Source organism: Gekko japonicus, unplaced genomic scaffold, assembly GCF_001447785.1.
Source record: "Gekko japonicus isolate JY-2015 unplaced genomic scaffold, Gekko_japonicus_V1.1 scaffold474, whole genome shotgun sequence".
NCBI lineage: Eukaryota > Metazoa > Chordata > Lepidosauria > Squamata > Gekkonidae > Gekko > Gekko japonicus.
The window spans coordinates 826,189-841,757 of NW_015177020.1; the positions used below are offsets into that span (position 1 = coordinate 826,189).

At 47.5% G+C, this 15,569-nt stretch overlaps 1 protein-coding gene across 2 annotated transcripts in view; it reads right to left on the bottom strand.

Moving 5' to 3' along the window:
• LPAR2 (lysophosphatidic acid receptor 2) overlaps positions 1–15,569 on the bottom strand; it is a 55,049-nt gene that overhangs the window by 10,612 nt on the left and 28,868 nt on the right. For both annotated transcript variants that reach the window (XM_015427761.1, XM_015427762.1), the window contains one exon: positions 4,380–5,131. In XM_015427761.1, the coding sequence (XP_015283247.1) occupies positions 4,380–5,112 (733 nt within the window). In that variant the 5' untranslated portion in view covers positions 5,113–5,131. The remainder of the gene's footprint in view (positions 1–4,379; positions 5,132–15,569) is intronic.

Consider the following 15,569-nt stretch of genomic DNA (forward strand, 5'->3'; position numbering starts at 1 on the left):
GGGCTCACGTCGTTCCCTTCTCCTTTGTTTTATCCTTACAACCACCCTGTGAGGTAGGTTATTTATTTATTTATGCTTTCGGCTTGTATCCCACTCGAACCCAAGGGGTCTCTGAGCGGCTTACACAATTATTTGTTCCCTAACTAAGGCCACAATCATGAAGGAGTGTGTGTGTGGCTTCCTACCAGCACCTGGCAGCGAGGCCTCTTGCTGATGTCTGGCCTTCTTCGGCGGCCTTAGATGTTGGCGCTCTCCTTCCGTGTCCAGGGCAGATCTTCTCCTTCTCCTTCCGCGGTTTGGCTGAGAATGTGTGACTGGCCCAAGATCACCTAGCAAGTTTCCATATCAGAGTGGGGATTCGAACCTGGGTTTCCCAGATCCTATTCTGAACTTTTATTTATTTATTTATTTATTTGAGATTTATATCCCACCCTTCCAAACGGCTCAGGGCGGCTAACAAGCGGCTAGTGCCGGGCTAAATAGATAAAATACAATAAAGCAATATTACACATCCACAATAAAATTCATATTAGTATTTAAGGTGCTCTACTATCCTGTATGTGAGCTGCGGTGGCTCAAATGGTTAAGACGCTGAACTGCAGGCTGTGGAAGGTCGGTAGTTCAGCAGTTCGAGACCCGAGTGTGCCGCATGACGGAGTGAGCTCCCGTCTCTAGTTCCAGCTCCTGCCAACCTAGCAGTTTGAAAGCAAGACATTGCAAGTAGATAAATAGGTACCACTTTGGTGGGAAGGGAACAGCGTTCCGTGCGCCTTGGTGTTTAGTCATGCCGGCCACATGACCACGGAAACATCTTCGGACAGCGCTGGCTCTTCGACTTTGAAACGGAGATGAGCACCGCAGCCCTAGAGTTGGACTTGACTGGCTTTCGAGCAAGGGAAGGATGTTGAACAGATCTGAACTCTGAGTGGCTCCAGTTCCAGAATCCATTTGTACCTGGGAATGACCTCCCAGAACAAACCTCCTCCTTCAAACCCTCCTCAGAACTCACCTCTTCTGAGAAAGCTTTAACCCAGTCCATCTACCCCACTGCCAACTGAAAATAAAGCTTAAATATGCACAACGGCATTTTTTCTGTTTCTCCCTGCTGGTTGAATTTAGATGGTGAATTCCTTGGGGCAGGGGGAAGGAAAAAGAGAGAGAGAGAGAGAGAGAGAGAGGGGGGGGGGGGGAGAGAGAGAGAGAGAGCTAGCAAGTTTTGTTTTTGTTAGGATTATACTGCAAAGTAATAATGACTGGGCTTACAAGCTGAATAGACATCAATGGCTCTAAAATCATTGTTATTTTACTGTGTGTAATAGTAAATTGGCCAGCTCCTGCCAATCACAAAGGCAGAAAAGCCAGGCCACACACAGGCAAGGTATGGATTTCGATATGTTTTTTTTTTTGGGGGGGGGGGGTCCTTACATATGCAGATAAGAATCTGACTCCGTAAATTAACCAAGACAGAAAGGGCTCTCTTCACACACCAGTACAACCCAATAAGGACTAAATATGCTCCAGGATGTATGATATGCTTCAGGCAGCTGAGAACTGGTTGGGCAGTGGAAGAAGAGGAGTAGGTTTTTATACACCGCTTTTCTGTACCTTAAGGAGTCTCAAACTAGCTTCCATTCCTCTCCCCACAACAGCCGTCTTGTGAGACAGGTGGGGCTCAGAGAGCTCTGAGAGAACTGTGACTGGCCCAAGGTCACCCAGCAGGCTTCATGTGCAGGAGGTGTGGGGAATCAAACCCCGGTCTCCAGATCAGAGTCCACCAGTCTTAACCACTACACCACGCCGGCAGTCACTGGGCAGGGAGGCAGGGAAGAGAACAAATCTGTTCAGGCCCCCTAGAACTCTTAACAGTTCCTTCCCCCTCTGACGAGCTCCCAGAGGAGATCTGGGCCCTGCGGGACCTTATGCAGTTCCGCAGGGCCTGTAAGACGGAGCTCTTCCACCAGGCGTTTGAGTAGGAGCCGCCACCGCCACTATCCTACCAACGAGATAGTATGTCATCGGCTGCCCTACGAAGATGGGACAGTTATGCCCAGGCTGAAGTCTGACAGCTTAGCGGGGAGACCGCGTACTGGTAATGGCTGGCCACCAAGTTGGAAGATCGTCTCCACCTTGACTGATGATGTAGTGTTTTGGGTTGCTTACTGTAGTTTAATTATTGTATTTTATTGTGTGTTTTATTGTATTTTAGATTCCGGCTTTGCCGCTTGTGAACTGCCCTGAGCCTTTGGGAGGGCGGTATAGAAATCTAATAAATAAATAAATAAATAAATAACCTTCTGGACAGGAGGATGGGGAGAGGACCAACCTGCCTCTACCAGAAAAGCTTCACGGTCAAACGCTTTATTTCCAAGGCAGCTGAAGTGGCCCACCTGCAGACAGAGCTAAGGTTTCTGCATGAGTCAGGAATGACGTAAGTACGCAGACAAGTATTCATTTGTAAATTTTAAAAATTAACAAACCACTGAAACTAGTCTTGAGTGCTCAGAGCTGAGAGTCAGATAAGGGTGGTGGGGGTGGGGGAGATGGGAAAATTAACCCACAGAGAAGAATTTCCAGTACTTGAAAGAGGTCGATTTTAGATGTGTGGTGGATTTGCTACCAGTTTACACACACACAACTGACTGAACACATGTGAAGCTGCCTGATACTGAATCAGACCCCTTGGCCCATCAGCTTCAGAATTGTCTACTCAAGCTGGCAGCCGCTCCCCAGGGTCTCAGGCAGAGGTCTTTCACATCACCTACTTCCTGCCTGGTCCTTTTTTAATGGGAGATGCCAGCTGGGGATTGAACCTGGGACCTTCTGCATGCCGAGCAGAAGCTCTACCACTGAGCCACAGCCCCTTCCCTGATCACAGGCGCTCTCGCCCACTCCTGCCCCAATGCAGTGATCGTAAAGGACGCGCAGATATAAGATTCTAAAAGGATAGCTGTGCCTGCTTGCCTTGCCGAGTCCACTGAAGCACACAGAAATGTTGCTTAACAAAACACCCAAGTTCATAGGCAGCAGCCCAGTATTCCATCTGAAAGATGAAATCCCGCCCTCCCCACCACCACCCCCTGCGAGCGTGCACATTCCTCACAGCATTATCCAAAAACCCCAAGGAGCACCCCGTCCGACACGCCTGTGCGAAGCCAAGATAACTCATCAACACAGCAGGAGGGCCTGGCTCCATTTGCAGGGCTCCCTCCGACCGCTCCGGGGGGAACGAAGCTTTGGCAGACAGACTGGAAGCCGACCCTGTTAGATGGCCCGAATCCACGCTGTCTCAGCTGAGGGGGGGAGCCGTCCCCCGCTGCTTTCCCTCAGGCGAAGCAACCCCCCCTACCCCTCTAAGCCAAAGCTCAGCCGGTGCGGAACTAATCAACATTGTTCAGTTCCTTCCCCGGCTGCCTCTGGATCTAGTGATTTGAAGCAGCTCACTGGCAAAAGCACATGCAAAGGGCCCCAGGGCTCAATTCCCAGCTAATGGAGCTGGCAGCGAGACTGGGTAGGGATGCCAGCCTCCAGGCGGGACCCGGGGATCCCTCGGAATTACGGCTCATCTCCTGACTACAGAGATTGGTTCCCCTGGAGAAAAAAGGAAGCTTTGAGGGTGGACTCCACGGCACCGCACACCACAAGGGCTGCCCCCTGCCTAGCTTCTGAGATTTTACGAGATTGGGCCAGCCTGGGCCATTCAGGTCAGGGCTCTAATACTACTACTGCTTAATAATTCAGGACTTTCAACATTGTTCACATACATTATTTGGGTGCAGCCCTATAAGACAGTTTCATCCACGTACTGCAGATTTGGGTGGAAACTGAAGAGTGGCTTGCTCATGTCTACGGAGCAAGTCTGTGGTAGAGGCCAGATCTAGGGTTGCCAGCTCCAGGTTGGAAAATACCTGAAGATTTTGGGGGGTGGACCCTGAGGAGGGCGGGGTTTGGGGAGGAACTTCAATGCAACCCTTTTCTCCAGGTGAACTGATCTCTGTTGCCCTGGAGACCAGCTGTAACAGTGGGAGATCTCCAACCACCACCTGGAGGTTGGCAACCCTAGCCAGATCGGGTCAAGAAACTTTTCTAGCTTAAGGGCCACCAGTTCGACACACAGGGGGGAAAAAATAACAGGACACATTATATCCCAAGATTCTAACCAATAGGTAGTGCTAATCACTTTCTAGAGCTAGTATGAACAGCCACCAGTTGGTCATTTCCCCATCCATGAAGCTGCCATTTTGAACGACAGTCCACAAGAGGTAGCTCTGTCCATTAGCCAATGGAAAGGGTTTTATAGGAGGAGGAAACAAGCATATGCCTGCGTCCCAAAACACACCCCGTTTCCCAGGACCAGGAAACCAGAAGACGCAGCCACTTACTAAGGATAATGATGACCGTCTTGATGAGGTTGATCATCGTCTCCTTGTAGCGTGGGTGGAAGCTGGTGTGCTTGGACATCCGTGCCATCTTCCTCTTCACATAGACGAAGATGTGAGTGTAGACAACCACCATGACCAGGAAGATGAAGAGATTGGAGAGGGCCCAGAAGGTCAGATAGCTGCGGCTGTAGAGGGGCGCCATCTTGGAACAATTGTCTAGGTCGCACAGGCAGTGCCAGCCGTAGGAGGGGATGAGGCCCAGCAGCAGGGCTGTGACCCAGATGCAGCAGATAAGAATCATCACCCGCTGGTTGGACATGGTGCTGTGGAGCTGCATGGTGAAGACAGTCTGGTGCCTCTCCACCGCGATGGCCAAGAGGTTGACCACCGAAGCCGTGAGGCTGGTGTCCAAGAGGCTCTGCCTGATAAACCAGGTCTTGAGAGAGAGCTCAGCTGTCCTGGGCCCGGTGTGAAACATCAGGAACATATAAGCAATGCCAGCAAAGAGGTCGGCGGCAGCCAGGTTCCCGAGTAGGTAGTAGATAGGGTAGTGGAAGCGCTTGTTGATAACAATGGCGGTGATGACGAGCAAGTTGGTGAGCAGGACGATGATGCTGACCGTCAAGCCAAGAACTACCACCAAGACATCCTTGGCCCTCCAGTGGTGGCACAGCTCCTTCCCACTTTTGTTGTAGAAGAACTCGACCGTCTCGTTGTAATAGCAGTGGGTCATTTTTTCAAATCTCTGTTCCCTGGGAGGAAGGAGGAGGCAAAAAGACAGGAAGTGAAGTTTGCTTATCAGCCTCCCTTGTTACCCTTTGGAAAGAAGAGAAGCTACGTATGGCTGGGCCACCCTTGCTTGCGCACATCAGACATAAGAGAACATACAACACCACGTAGGATTGTTCTCCAGTTTCTTGCCCTCAAAACCTAAAACGGTTCCAGCCACAAATAGTGATCGCCCCCACACGGCCTGACTCACTAAAGATAGGTAAGCCTTCCATTGGGCCATTCATCTCTTACCCTTGCTTGCGCACATTAGACATAAGAGAACATACAACACCACGCAGGATTGTTCTCCAGTTTCTTGCCCTCAAAACCTAAAACAGTTCCAGCCTCAAATAGTGATCGCCCCCACACGGCCTGACTCACTAAAGATAGGCAAGCCTTCCATTGGGCCAGTCATCTCTTAAACATCATAACATCATAGGGAATTTTGATAGCGTGATGCTGATGAACAGAAAAGCCAACACCCAATTCACAATTTTCATCGCCTTCCTACACACATGTATCACCTGGATACCATTCTGCCTTTCTGGTCGTTCTTTCTAACAACATTAGAGAAACTACAGAAATGAACCTTGTGTGTGTGTGTGTGTTCCACAAGGAAGAGGTCGCAGGCAGCAGCCAAAGTGTGGAGGATACAAGAAGAAGTAAGAAGGAACTCCCTCTCATCAAGGTACTGTTGAGGCTATCATCTAGGTAGGGATCTGCTGATGTGACTTCCAGGACCAATTGAGCCATCAGTCTTCCGCTTTCTTAGATTTGGGACTCACCTTTAATACCAGCCCACAACAGAGCACTTCCCAAAATACCATGTTCTGCTTCTGTTCACCTTTCTTCTCTTCTATCACCCCCCCAAACGGAGATGAAGCTAATAACATACCTGTTGCATCCTACAGCTCAATCTAGATGCAAACCAAGATCCGCTAGTTGACACCCTATGAACGGAATGATCCAGTTCTCTGTCAGAAACCACAGGGCCTCTTCTGTATGGGACTCAGAAGGACACCTGTTTGTTGAGCTACACACAGGAAGAGATGTGGCTGTCAGAGACTGCAGCCCCCACTTTAGTTTCAGACACAAGAACTGTTCAGAACCTCACCTAGCAAATGGAAACAACAGAAAACTCTTGAGCAATGGAGTCTATACACTATCTCAAGCTCAGGCCCTGTTTGTACTCTGAAGACACATCACGAGTAGCTCTTGCGCATGTTGGGCAGGCGCCTACGCAAATGTATACCTCAAAGGTTCTAAAAATGTCATGCATAACACCACAGCAAAACTGAAAGGAACAAGCTCACATAAACCACACGTGTGATATATTACATCAGCACAGCCCTTGAAAGGAACAAGCTCACATAAACCACACATGTGATATATTACATGAGCAGTCTTTAAATCCACAGAAATGTATAGACCAGTAGCCTAGCTACACCTGCCCTTGTCTACTTTTCCTTTTGCTAGTAGGTTAAAAGTCATTAATAACGGGGTCAGGGTTGAAGCAGTAACGCAATGCTCCCTCTAAGCTGTGGAGTCTCGTGAGCGAAAATGCTACTTTGTGAGTTACCGGCATTAAAGTTGTGAGCGAGCGATTCGGCTCCTGCATAAATGAGTTTGCTCCGGAGCCGTCCTTCCTGAGCTAAGACAAAAAATGTGTGAGCTGGAGGCTAACAAACTGTGAGCTGGCTCACACTAACTCAGCTTAGAGGGAACACTGAACCTGAGGGGAAGAAATCACATCGCAGGAAGAGCCTGGATTCTACAAAGACAGCATGGCAAAGGGGGCAGGCGATAATTTGTTGAGGTGACCCATTTCAAAACGGCAAGCCAGTACAAGGGTACCTACCTGCATTTGCTTGGGCGCAACCTCCGCTGAACTGTTTAGGACTAACACAGTGCAATCCTAAACAGAGTTAGATCAAGATGGGTAAGCCATGCCAGTCTGTCTGTAGCAGTGGAAAAGAGCAAGAGTCCAGTGGCACCTTAAAGACTAACACAACTCGGGGCAGGGTATGAGCTTTTGTGAGTCATGGGTAGCCATATTAGTCTGTCTGTAGCAGTAATATCTGAAGAAGTGAGCAGAAGAAGCTCATATCCTGCCACCAATTTTGTTAGTCTTCAAGGTGCTTCTTCTCAGTCTACTAAAGTCAATGGGTTTAGAAGAGTAACTCTGCTTACGACGGCACTGTTAAAGAGAACCAACCCATGTATCTAAGAATGAAGATGCAAATCCATGTTAACAGCTTTCAGCAGGGCCAACCAGAACGACACATAACAGAACGCGGGCGTTCAGGTTCACCACAGCTCTTCATCGGATTAGATATCGCAAAACGGGGGGTGGGCAAAAGGGGTGGGTGGAAGCAGAAGCCTTTCAAGACTTCGTTTTCTTGGCAAATGTCTGCAAAATGCTGAACAGGAACACAAATTTAAAATGGTGCTGATGTTGGGTTGCAACCCTGGCTTTCCGGGAACAAGAAATAACAAACGGATCCGTTATAGTTTTATCCCACTCTTCCGAAGAGCTCACGGTGGTGTACGGTTTCCCCCTCCTCTATTCTTATTCTCCCACTCTCATGGCTTTCTGCAAACTATGCAAAACTGAATTATTCAAGAGGGCTTTTCTGCGCAGGCAACAGAGCTGCACTGGACGAAATGATTCACAAAGTTACTTGGGAATATTATCGAGGACTGTGGTCTGTACTAGTGTGTGCAGCTTGCTGAACCCTAGGATCCCACTGTGGAATTTTTGGATCATTTAATGCCTCATGCTAATAGTTATGCCTTGCTTCTGTTTTTAGACTTCTGGTTGATTATGTACTGGTATTTATTGGGTTATTTTAATCTAGTTTTAAATTGAGATTGCATATTTATTCTGTTGTAAGCCACCCTGAATCCTATTCTTGGGAAGGGCGGCCTAGTAAATCAAATTTAATAAATAAATAAATAAATTCTACAACCCCAGTTCCTATTGCCTTGCTGACTGAACGTCCGATCTCTTCGATCATATTGACTCACTCAGCATAATCCTCCTCACGTCCAAGTGAGAAAGGTGGACTATAAATAACAAATACAATACAATAAATATAAATCTGAACTATCCTGCAAGGTACATTAGACGGAAAGAGGAGGACTGGCCCAAGGTCACCCAAAACAGCAGAGATCTGAACCCAGATCTCAGTTCTACTCTCTAACCCCTACACTACAATAAATACACAGAGCCAGGTTGCATGCTCAGAATGTATTAAACATTAGCTTTTGTCCTTATAACGAGCAATGCTTGAATGAAGCTATTATACGAGGACTTAATAGGGATTAATCTCTAGTGTTTAATTAATTGGATTAATTAGCCGTTTACGGACAAACCCCTCATGGAACATCTGATCCCCAGGGGAAGCGCATACACGTCTGTTACATTCCATTTAGCAATAGCGCAAGCAATTGTGAGCAGGGATGATATCTGCAAAAGGTGTGTGTGTGGGGGGGGGGAGATGATGCGGAATACTAGCCGTGCCAAGAAATTCTAAATCCAGATGTGGAGGGCTAAATTGCACATATTTGCTTCACTTGAACCTAGATGTCAGGCATTTTGAAAAATTTCATATGTTTTGTCAAAAAGAGGCACACAGGAGCAGCCAGGCAGCAGGAGACCCTGGGAGGAGACACGCTGATATGTTCTGGGGAGAGCGAAACAACTGATTTATTCAGCAGCACTAAGCCTCTGAAACCCAGAGCCAGGAGGCAACATCAGGGGAAGGCCTGGCCTCCATGCCCCGTTGTTGGCCCTCCAGAGGAACTGGTTGGCCACTGGGTGAGACAGGATGCTGGACTGGAGGGACCACTGCCCTGATCCAGCAGGGCTCTTCTGATGTTCTTACTTTCAGCTTCTGAGCCTACAGAAGATACTCTGCACACTGCAAAGCATTTATCTACAGCCAAGGAAGTGAGTTTCTTTTGTAGAGCTTGATGCTAGATTCAAAACAGCTGATGGTTGATAAGGATACTACAAAAAGAACAGTCTTTACAATAAAGCCACTCATGGTCTAAGAGCTAGATTCAAGTCCAATAGAACCTTAGAGATCAACAAGAGTTTTGGTTAAAGAAGAAGAGAAGAGATTAGATTTATACCCAGCCTTTACTCAGAGTCTCAGAGCAGCTTAAAATCACCTTCCTTTCCTCTACCCACAACAGACATCCTGTGAGTTAGGTGGGGCTGAGAGAGCTCCGAGAGAGCTGTGACTGACCCAAGGTCACCCAGCTGACTGCATGTAGAGGATTGGGCAATCAAACCCAGTTCCCCAGATTAGAGTCTGCCACTCTTAACCACTACACCAAACTGGGCAGAATCCACTTTTGTGGATCCTGTGCTCAGGAACCGCTTTTGTGATGTGCTGCATACAGAGATCACCAATGCTCCCTCTGAGCTGTGGAGTCTTGTGGGCAAAAATTCTACTTTGTGAGCTACTGACATTAAAGCTGTGAGCGAGCGATTTGGCTCCTGCGTAAATTAGTTTGCTCTGGGAGCCATCCTTCCTGAGCTAAGACAAAAATGTGTGAACCAGGGGCTAAAAAACTGTGAGCTAGCTCACACTAATTCAGCTTAGAGGGAACACGATCACACAAGGGTTTGCTGGCCATTGCAGGGTGGAGCCAGGGAAATGTGCACATCATGAATTTTGGGATGAAGTGAGGGCCTAAACTCTACTAACTGTCATTCCTCATCCTCTACAGATGCTAATTCACTAAGTTCTGCAAACAGCCACATCATTTGATTCCACCCTCCTGCTCTCCCCAGACGTAAGGATCTGAACCAAAACTGGAACTCAACAATATGTAATGTGACACCCCTCACACAGACTTAGGATCCAGCAAACAAATGCACGCAAACACACACACACACGATTAATCTGCCAATAGTTGTTGTTGTTCAGTCGCACAGTCGAGTCCGACTCTTCGCGACCCCATGGACCAGATCCCGCCAGGCCCTCCTGTCTTCCGCCGTCCTCTGAAGTTTGCTCAGTTTCATGTTCGTTGCATTGATGACACTGTCCAACCATCTCATCCTTTGCCGTCCCCCTCTTCTTTGACCTTCAATCTTTCCCAGCATCAGGGTCTTCTCCAGTGAGTGCTCCCAATAGTTACTTGAACATAACAGAGCCTTAGATATCCAAGCATTTGGGTGCCAGATTAGAAGTTTGCATGTATCTGGGCTTTAGCATAGTAGAATCAATTGGGGGAGGGGGGGGAGTACTAGTTAAGAACTTTTGATTCATTTATAGTACCATACCACAGTAACCTGACCTGGATGCTGTTAGATTTCAGAAGCTAAGCAGGGTCACCTGTGGTTAGTAGGATGGGAGACCACCACGGAAGCCCAAGGCTGGGACAAAGAGGCTCGCAATGGCAAACCACCTCTTGTCTTGAAAACCCTATCGGGTCACCATAAGTTACACACACACACACACACACCCATATAAAAACCTCTATATTGTCATACCGACTGTTCAAGAGCCAATCAGTTGTATTTTAATTTATTTACTTACTTTATTTATATCCCCCCCCCTTTCACCCCAATGGGGACCCAAAGCAGCTTACATCATTCTCTTCTCCTTCATTTTATCCACACAACACCCCTGCTAGGTAGGTTAGGCTGAGAGTGCGTGACTGGCCCAAGGTCGCCCAGCAAGCTTCCATGACACGAATGGGGATCTGATCTGAGCCTGGATTTCCCAGATCCTGGCCTGACACTTTAACCACTTTGAGACAGAGTTCAAGAGGGCGTGAAACCGTTAAGAGGTGTGGGGGCCCAAGTCCTTTTGATCGAGGCACAGCTCACGGATGGTGTGAGACCAGTAGCGGCCCCTGGCACACCAGGACCAGGTCTTCCCCGAGTCGGGTTGCTTGGTAATGCAGCTCAAAGCGGGTGGTAAACGCCATCTCAGGCTAAATACCGGCACAGACCTATAGCCTACAAGTACTATAAGGGAATGTTGAAAAGAACACAGTACACAACGGCACGGTATTTCACCCCTTACATGTACCAGCTGTACACAAGCAGGACTGCTGCAAGATGCAAAGAGGCAACCATTCACCACAACATTTTAGATTCCTCTATTCCACTTTTAAGCGTATTCGAACAATTTGCAGAACTATGAATCAGCTATTTTACAGCTTTTGAGAAGTTTCATGAATGCTGTGGCTGACAAGCGTCTCTGCACCATTATACTCTTGACAGCCTGAATACACAATAAAGTTATCAATGCCCAGGGAACAAATTGTTTGCAAGGGGGGTTTACAAGGAAACCCACAGCCTTTATATCAATCCATGTGTACTGCAAATATATATCAGTAGCTGTACAGGTTTTCCATCTTTATCACGCGTGCTGTATTAAATATTGCAACTTTTGTCATAAAGTTAGTGCGAGCTGTGATTTACACCCCATAACAGTCTCCTTAAAAAAAGCAAAAAAAACCCCTCACCTCTTACCTAAATATCTGATCTAATCTGAGTCAAGCAGCATGCGCTGGATAAGAGATTTCCGGTTTGGACTCAAACCTTCAAGCCGGAGGAGGAAAAAGGATGATGCAGCTTGAAGAAATCAGAACATGAGAAACTGACACCAAGATGACCAGGAGCAGAAGTTTAGGTCTTCGCATCAACCAGTCAGTTGTGCTGAAGCTGCAGAAGTTTTTGAGACCAAGCCTGGAAAAGTTGCCCAGATCTGATACGGAAACCCTTCCTCCCCGAGCGGTGTGCGTGGGAGAAGCGCTCACCAGACAGTTGGTTGCCACAGCTGTTCCCACTCAGGACTTATCTAACAAAACCCAGAACACAAATGTTTACCGCTCAGCAGCCAAATGACAACCCATGAGCATGCCCTGTCTACGCAGCTGCTGCCTTTTCAACAGCACTCATTACCGGGACGGACGCCTGTAAGAATCTCAAAGAAGGCAAAACATAAGAATTGAAATGCAAACAGGGCTGGCTTGCAGAGACCAGGAAGTGGTTTTCGCTGAGGGTATCCTAGTAGAGCACACACCAATTGTAGGAGATCCATGATCATTTCTACGCTGCCTTTTAGCTATGTTATAAAAGTTTATATGTATTTAGCATATTTTTAAATGTTGTGAGCTGCCTTGAGGCCCCTGTAGGGAGAGGAACAGGGTTGCCTGGAGACCCCCCGGAATTACAAATGATCTCCAGGCAATAGAGATCAGGTCCCTTGGAGAAAACAGTTGCTTTGGAGGATAGATTCTATGACACTGTATCCTGCTGAGGTCCCTCCCTGCCCCAAAACCTCACCTTCCTCAGGCTCCACCTTCCCAAATCTCTAGTTATTTCCCAACCCAGAGGGGGCAACCCTAGTGCAGGGTATAAATTAAACAAATAAATAATAAAATAAAGAAGAACACCTTTTATGAGGTCTGCACAGACGTTAACTACATGAGATGGGAAGTATCTTGCTCCTCACCCAGTTGACGGCACAGGCACTATCCAATAGGTGTCTATGGCATTAGCAGAACGGAAATTCCAGTTAAGGTAACCTTTCCCTCCAATTTTTTTAAAACTTTGGAAAATTCGTAATGTGCCAGGTTTGTTTATTTATTTAAACATTTTGATTCCTCACTCTCCCTCCCCCATCACCAGGGGCTCAAGGAAGCTTACACATGCCACTGTGGCAAAATTGAGTTAAAATACAAATACTCATGCAGGAACAAAAATTAAGTGTGCGGACTCTAATCTGGGAGAACCAGGTTTGATTCCCCACTCCTCCACTTGCACCTGCTGATGTGACCTTGGGTCAGTCACAAGCTCTGGCACAGCTGTCCTTGAAAAAGAGCAGTTTGTGTCAGAGTTCTCTCAGCCCCACCCACCTCACAGGGTGTCTGTTGTGGGGAGGGGAAGGGAAAGGAGTTTGTAAGCCGCTCTGAGACTCCCTTGAGTAGTGAAGGGCGGGGTATAAATCCAATCTCCTCCTCCTCCTCCTCCTCCTCCTCTTCTTCTTCTAACAGACTGCCCAAAGTCTATCCATCCAGAACAGCAATGTCTTCAGATGCTGCCAAAATCAACTTAAGCAAGGTTCCCTTCCACTGCTTTCAGAGTACGGCCAGTGACGTTATCTTCCTAAGTTCCTTCAGCAGACTTTTCAGACACCTGGCTGCTACTGAAAAAAGATCAAACTCTAGCAACAGGAGACTGAATCACTTTAGGAAAGTCAGAAGTTAAATATCATTCAACAAAGGCCACAGAGTCTCACTAATTCCACGGTGTCTGTGCACGGTCAGGCTCCAGGATTCCACATGGTTACCACCACAACCATAACAACATATTGACACTTCCAAGACCTTAGAAGTGTTTTTACAGAAACAAGGCTTAAGATCTTCCGTGCCACAAATGCCAAAAATTTAAACAAAGCCCTCTTCTCCCGTTCTTGATTATGACTCGAAACCACGCTCTCGCTATCGTCTTCATGACATTCCTCAGCAGTGACCCACAAGTATCTCAGACGCAAGAGATACCGTAAAAACAGAAACAAGAAGAGGTCTTCTGGCACCTTGTGACTAAGAACACTGTGAGCTACAGTGGTGTTTCCCAGACTGTGGGTCCCACTTCCAAGACGGGTTGCAAAGTCTCTGAAAGTGGGTTGCAGGCCAGCCCTCCCTAATGGTGGCTCCTGCACTTTGCATCCATCTCTTTCTTCGTTCCTCACCAATTCTCCATAACAATGAGGGGGGGAAAGCTGTCTGGCAACTAGTAACTTCACAGTAGTAGCTGAAAGAAAGGGGGAAAGCCTGGGGAGTAGGTGGGAGCTGTTCAGAATGCCATGGAAAAACCAGAGGAGGAGAGAAAGAGGTGTATGCATGCATGGGCTTTGTCTTGGTACCGCTCCTTCAGCAGGGAAACAGCTTTCCCAGCCCCTTGATGCCAACCTCTTCACCATCATCTGTCATCTTTGCATATCTCCTCAACCCACTACCCGCCAAGCACACCTCTTCAAACTCTGGCTCTAGCCCAGATGGCAGAGGAGGAGGACAAGACAAATTCCCACTTGCTTGGGGTTCATAGTGGGGGCAGCTGCAGCTTTTGTGCGATGTTTGCTGGCTTCTCAAAAACATCTGGTTAGGTGCTATAGAAAACAGAATGCTGGAATAGATGGAAGCCAAGGTCGTAGTTAGGGGTGTGCATTCACCCTATTCTGAGCTGGAAAAATATTCGAAAAATACTTTATCGGTATTTTTCAGATATTTTTTCAACCGGATATAGAGCCCGATATTTATTCGGCTATCTGAAAATTGCGAAAACGAAAAATCCGAAAATATTTTCGGGATTTTTTGGGACCGTGGGAAACCTGAAGCTAAAGCAGAGCCCCAGCCGAGCCTGCGGGTAGAACTCTCCTCACAGGACTGACTCCTGGGTGGGCTCTGTTGTTCTAAACCGGGTTGCCCAGCTGAGCCTACGGGGAGAACCCTTAGTTCAGGGTGGCTCCTCTTTGCAGTTCAAACCAAACCAGAGGCAGCTGGGGCAGCGCGGAGCTCTCAGTTCCCGCCACCCCAGCTGAACCTCTCATTTTCTTTCTTCGTGGGTCCATTGGACTAGGAAAAATTCGGGAATCCCAAATATTTATCAAATCCCAATACCATGCTGGTATTCGGATTTGGAAATATCAGGAAATACCAATATTTTGGGGATTCAATATACCTGAAGCTGAAAAATACCATGGTGTTTTTGGTGTTTTTTCCCCCCACATCCCTAGTTATAGTTCCTCAGGCACCAAAAAAAACCTTGGGCCAGCCCTGGATGGGTCCCTGTACGAAGTAAATTTGGACTTCTGTGTCACCATACCAAAAAGGTTGGGAACCACTGGGCTAGATGTCACTTTAATCAGACCCAACATGGGCTTTAATCCAAAAAAAGTTTCTGCCACAACAGATCTCTTTGTCTTGGATTCTATGAATGAGCTCCATGTGCTAGGCAGTCTCTACTAGGGAGAGCTCTTCCTCTTCCGCTAGTAGTCCCATCTGCACAAGGCCCCCCACTGGAAACCATCAATCATGCACAAATGGAAGCTTTAGCAGAACGGGAAGTGCACTATATGTGGCAGACACTATCTCGCCCACACAGAACTCGTCCATAGGACCCACTCCACAGTCCTTAAGAGTCCTCTTTGCTTTGCTGTAACATACCAACACGCCGACCCCTTTGGAGTTTACAGAAAGAGACATTTTAAGAAGGGAAAAGTTGCCACTGATGCTTGGGATGTGAAGCCAGCTCTCTCGTGCCTACGCTTTAGGATTTGGGGAGTTCCAAAGTCTCTCTGAGCACTGAGCAGCACATTCCTTTTTATGACACACACTGTTCAGCCTGATTTGCAAAACACGATCAACATGTACATTTGGATGGAAGAAAGA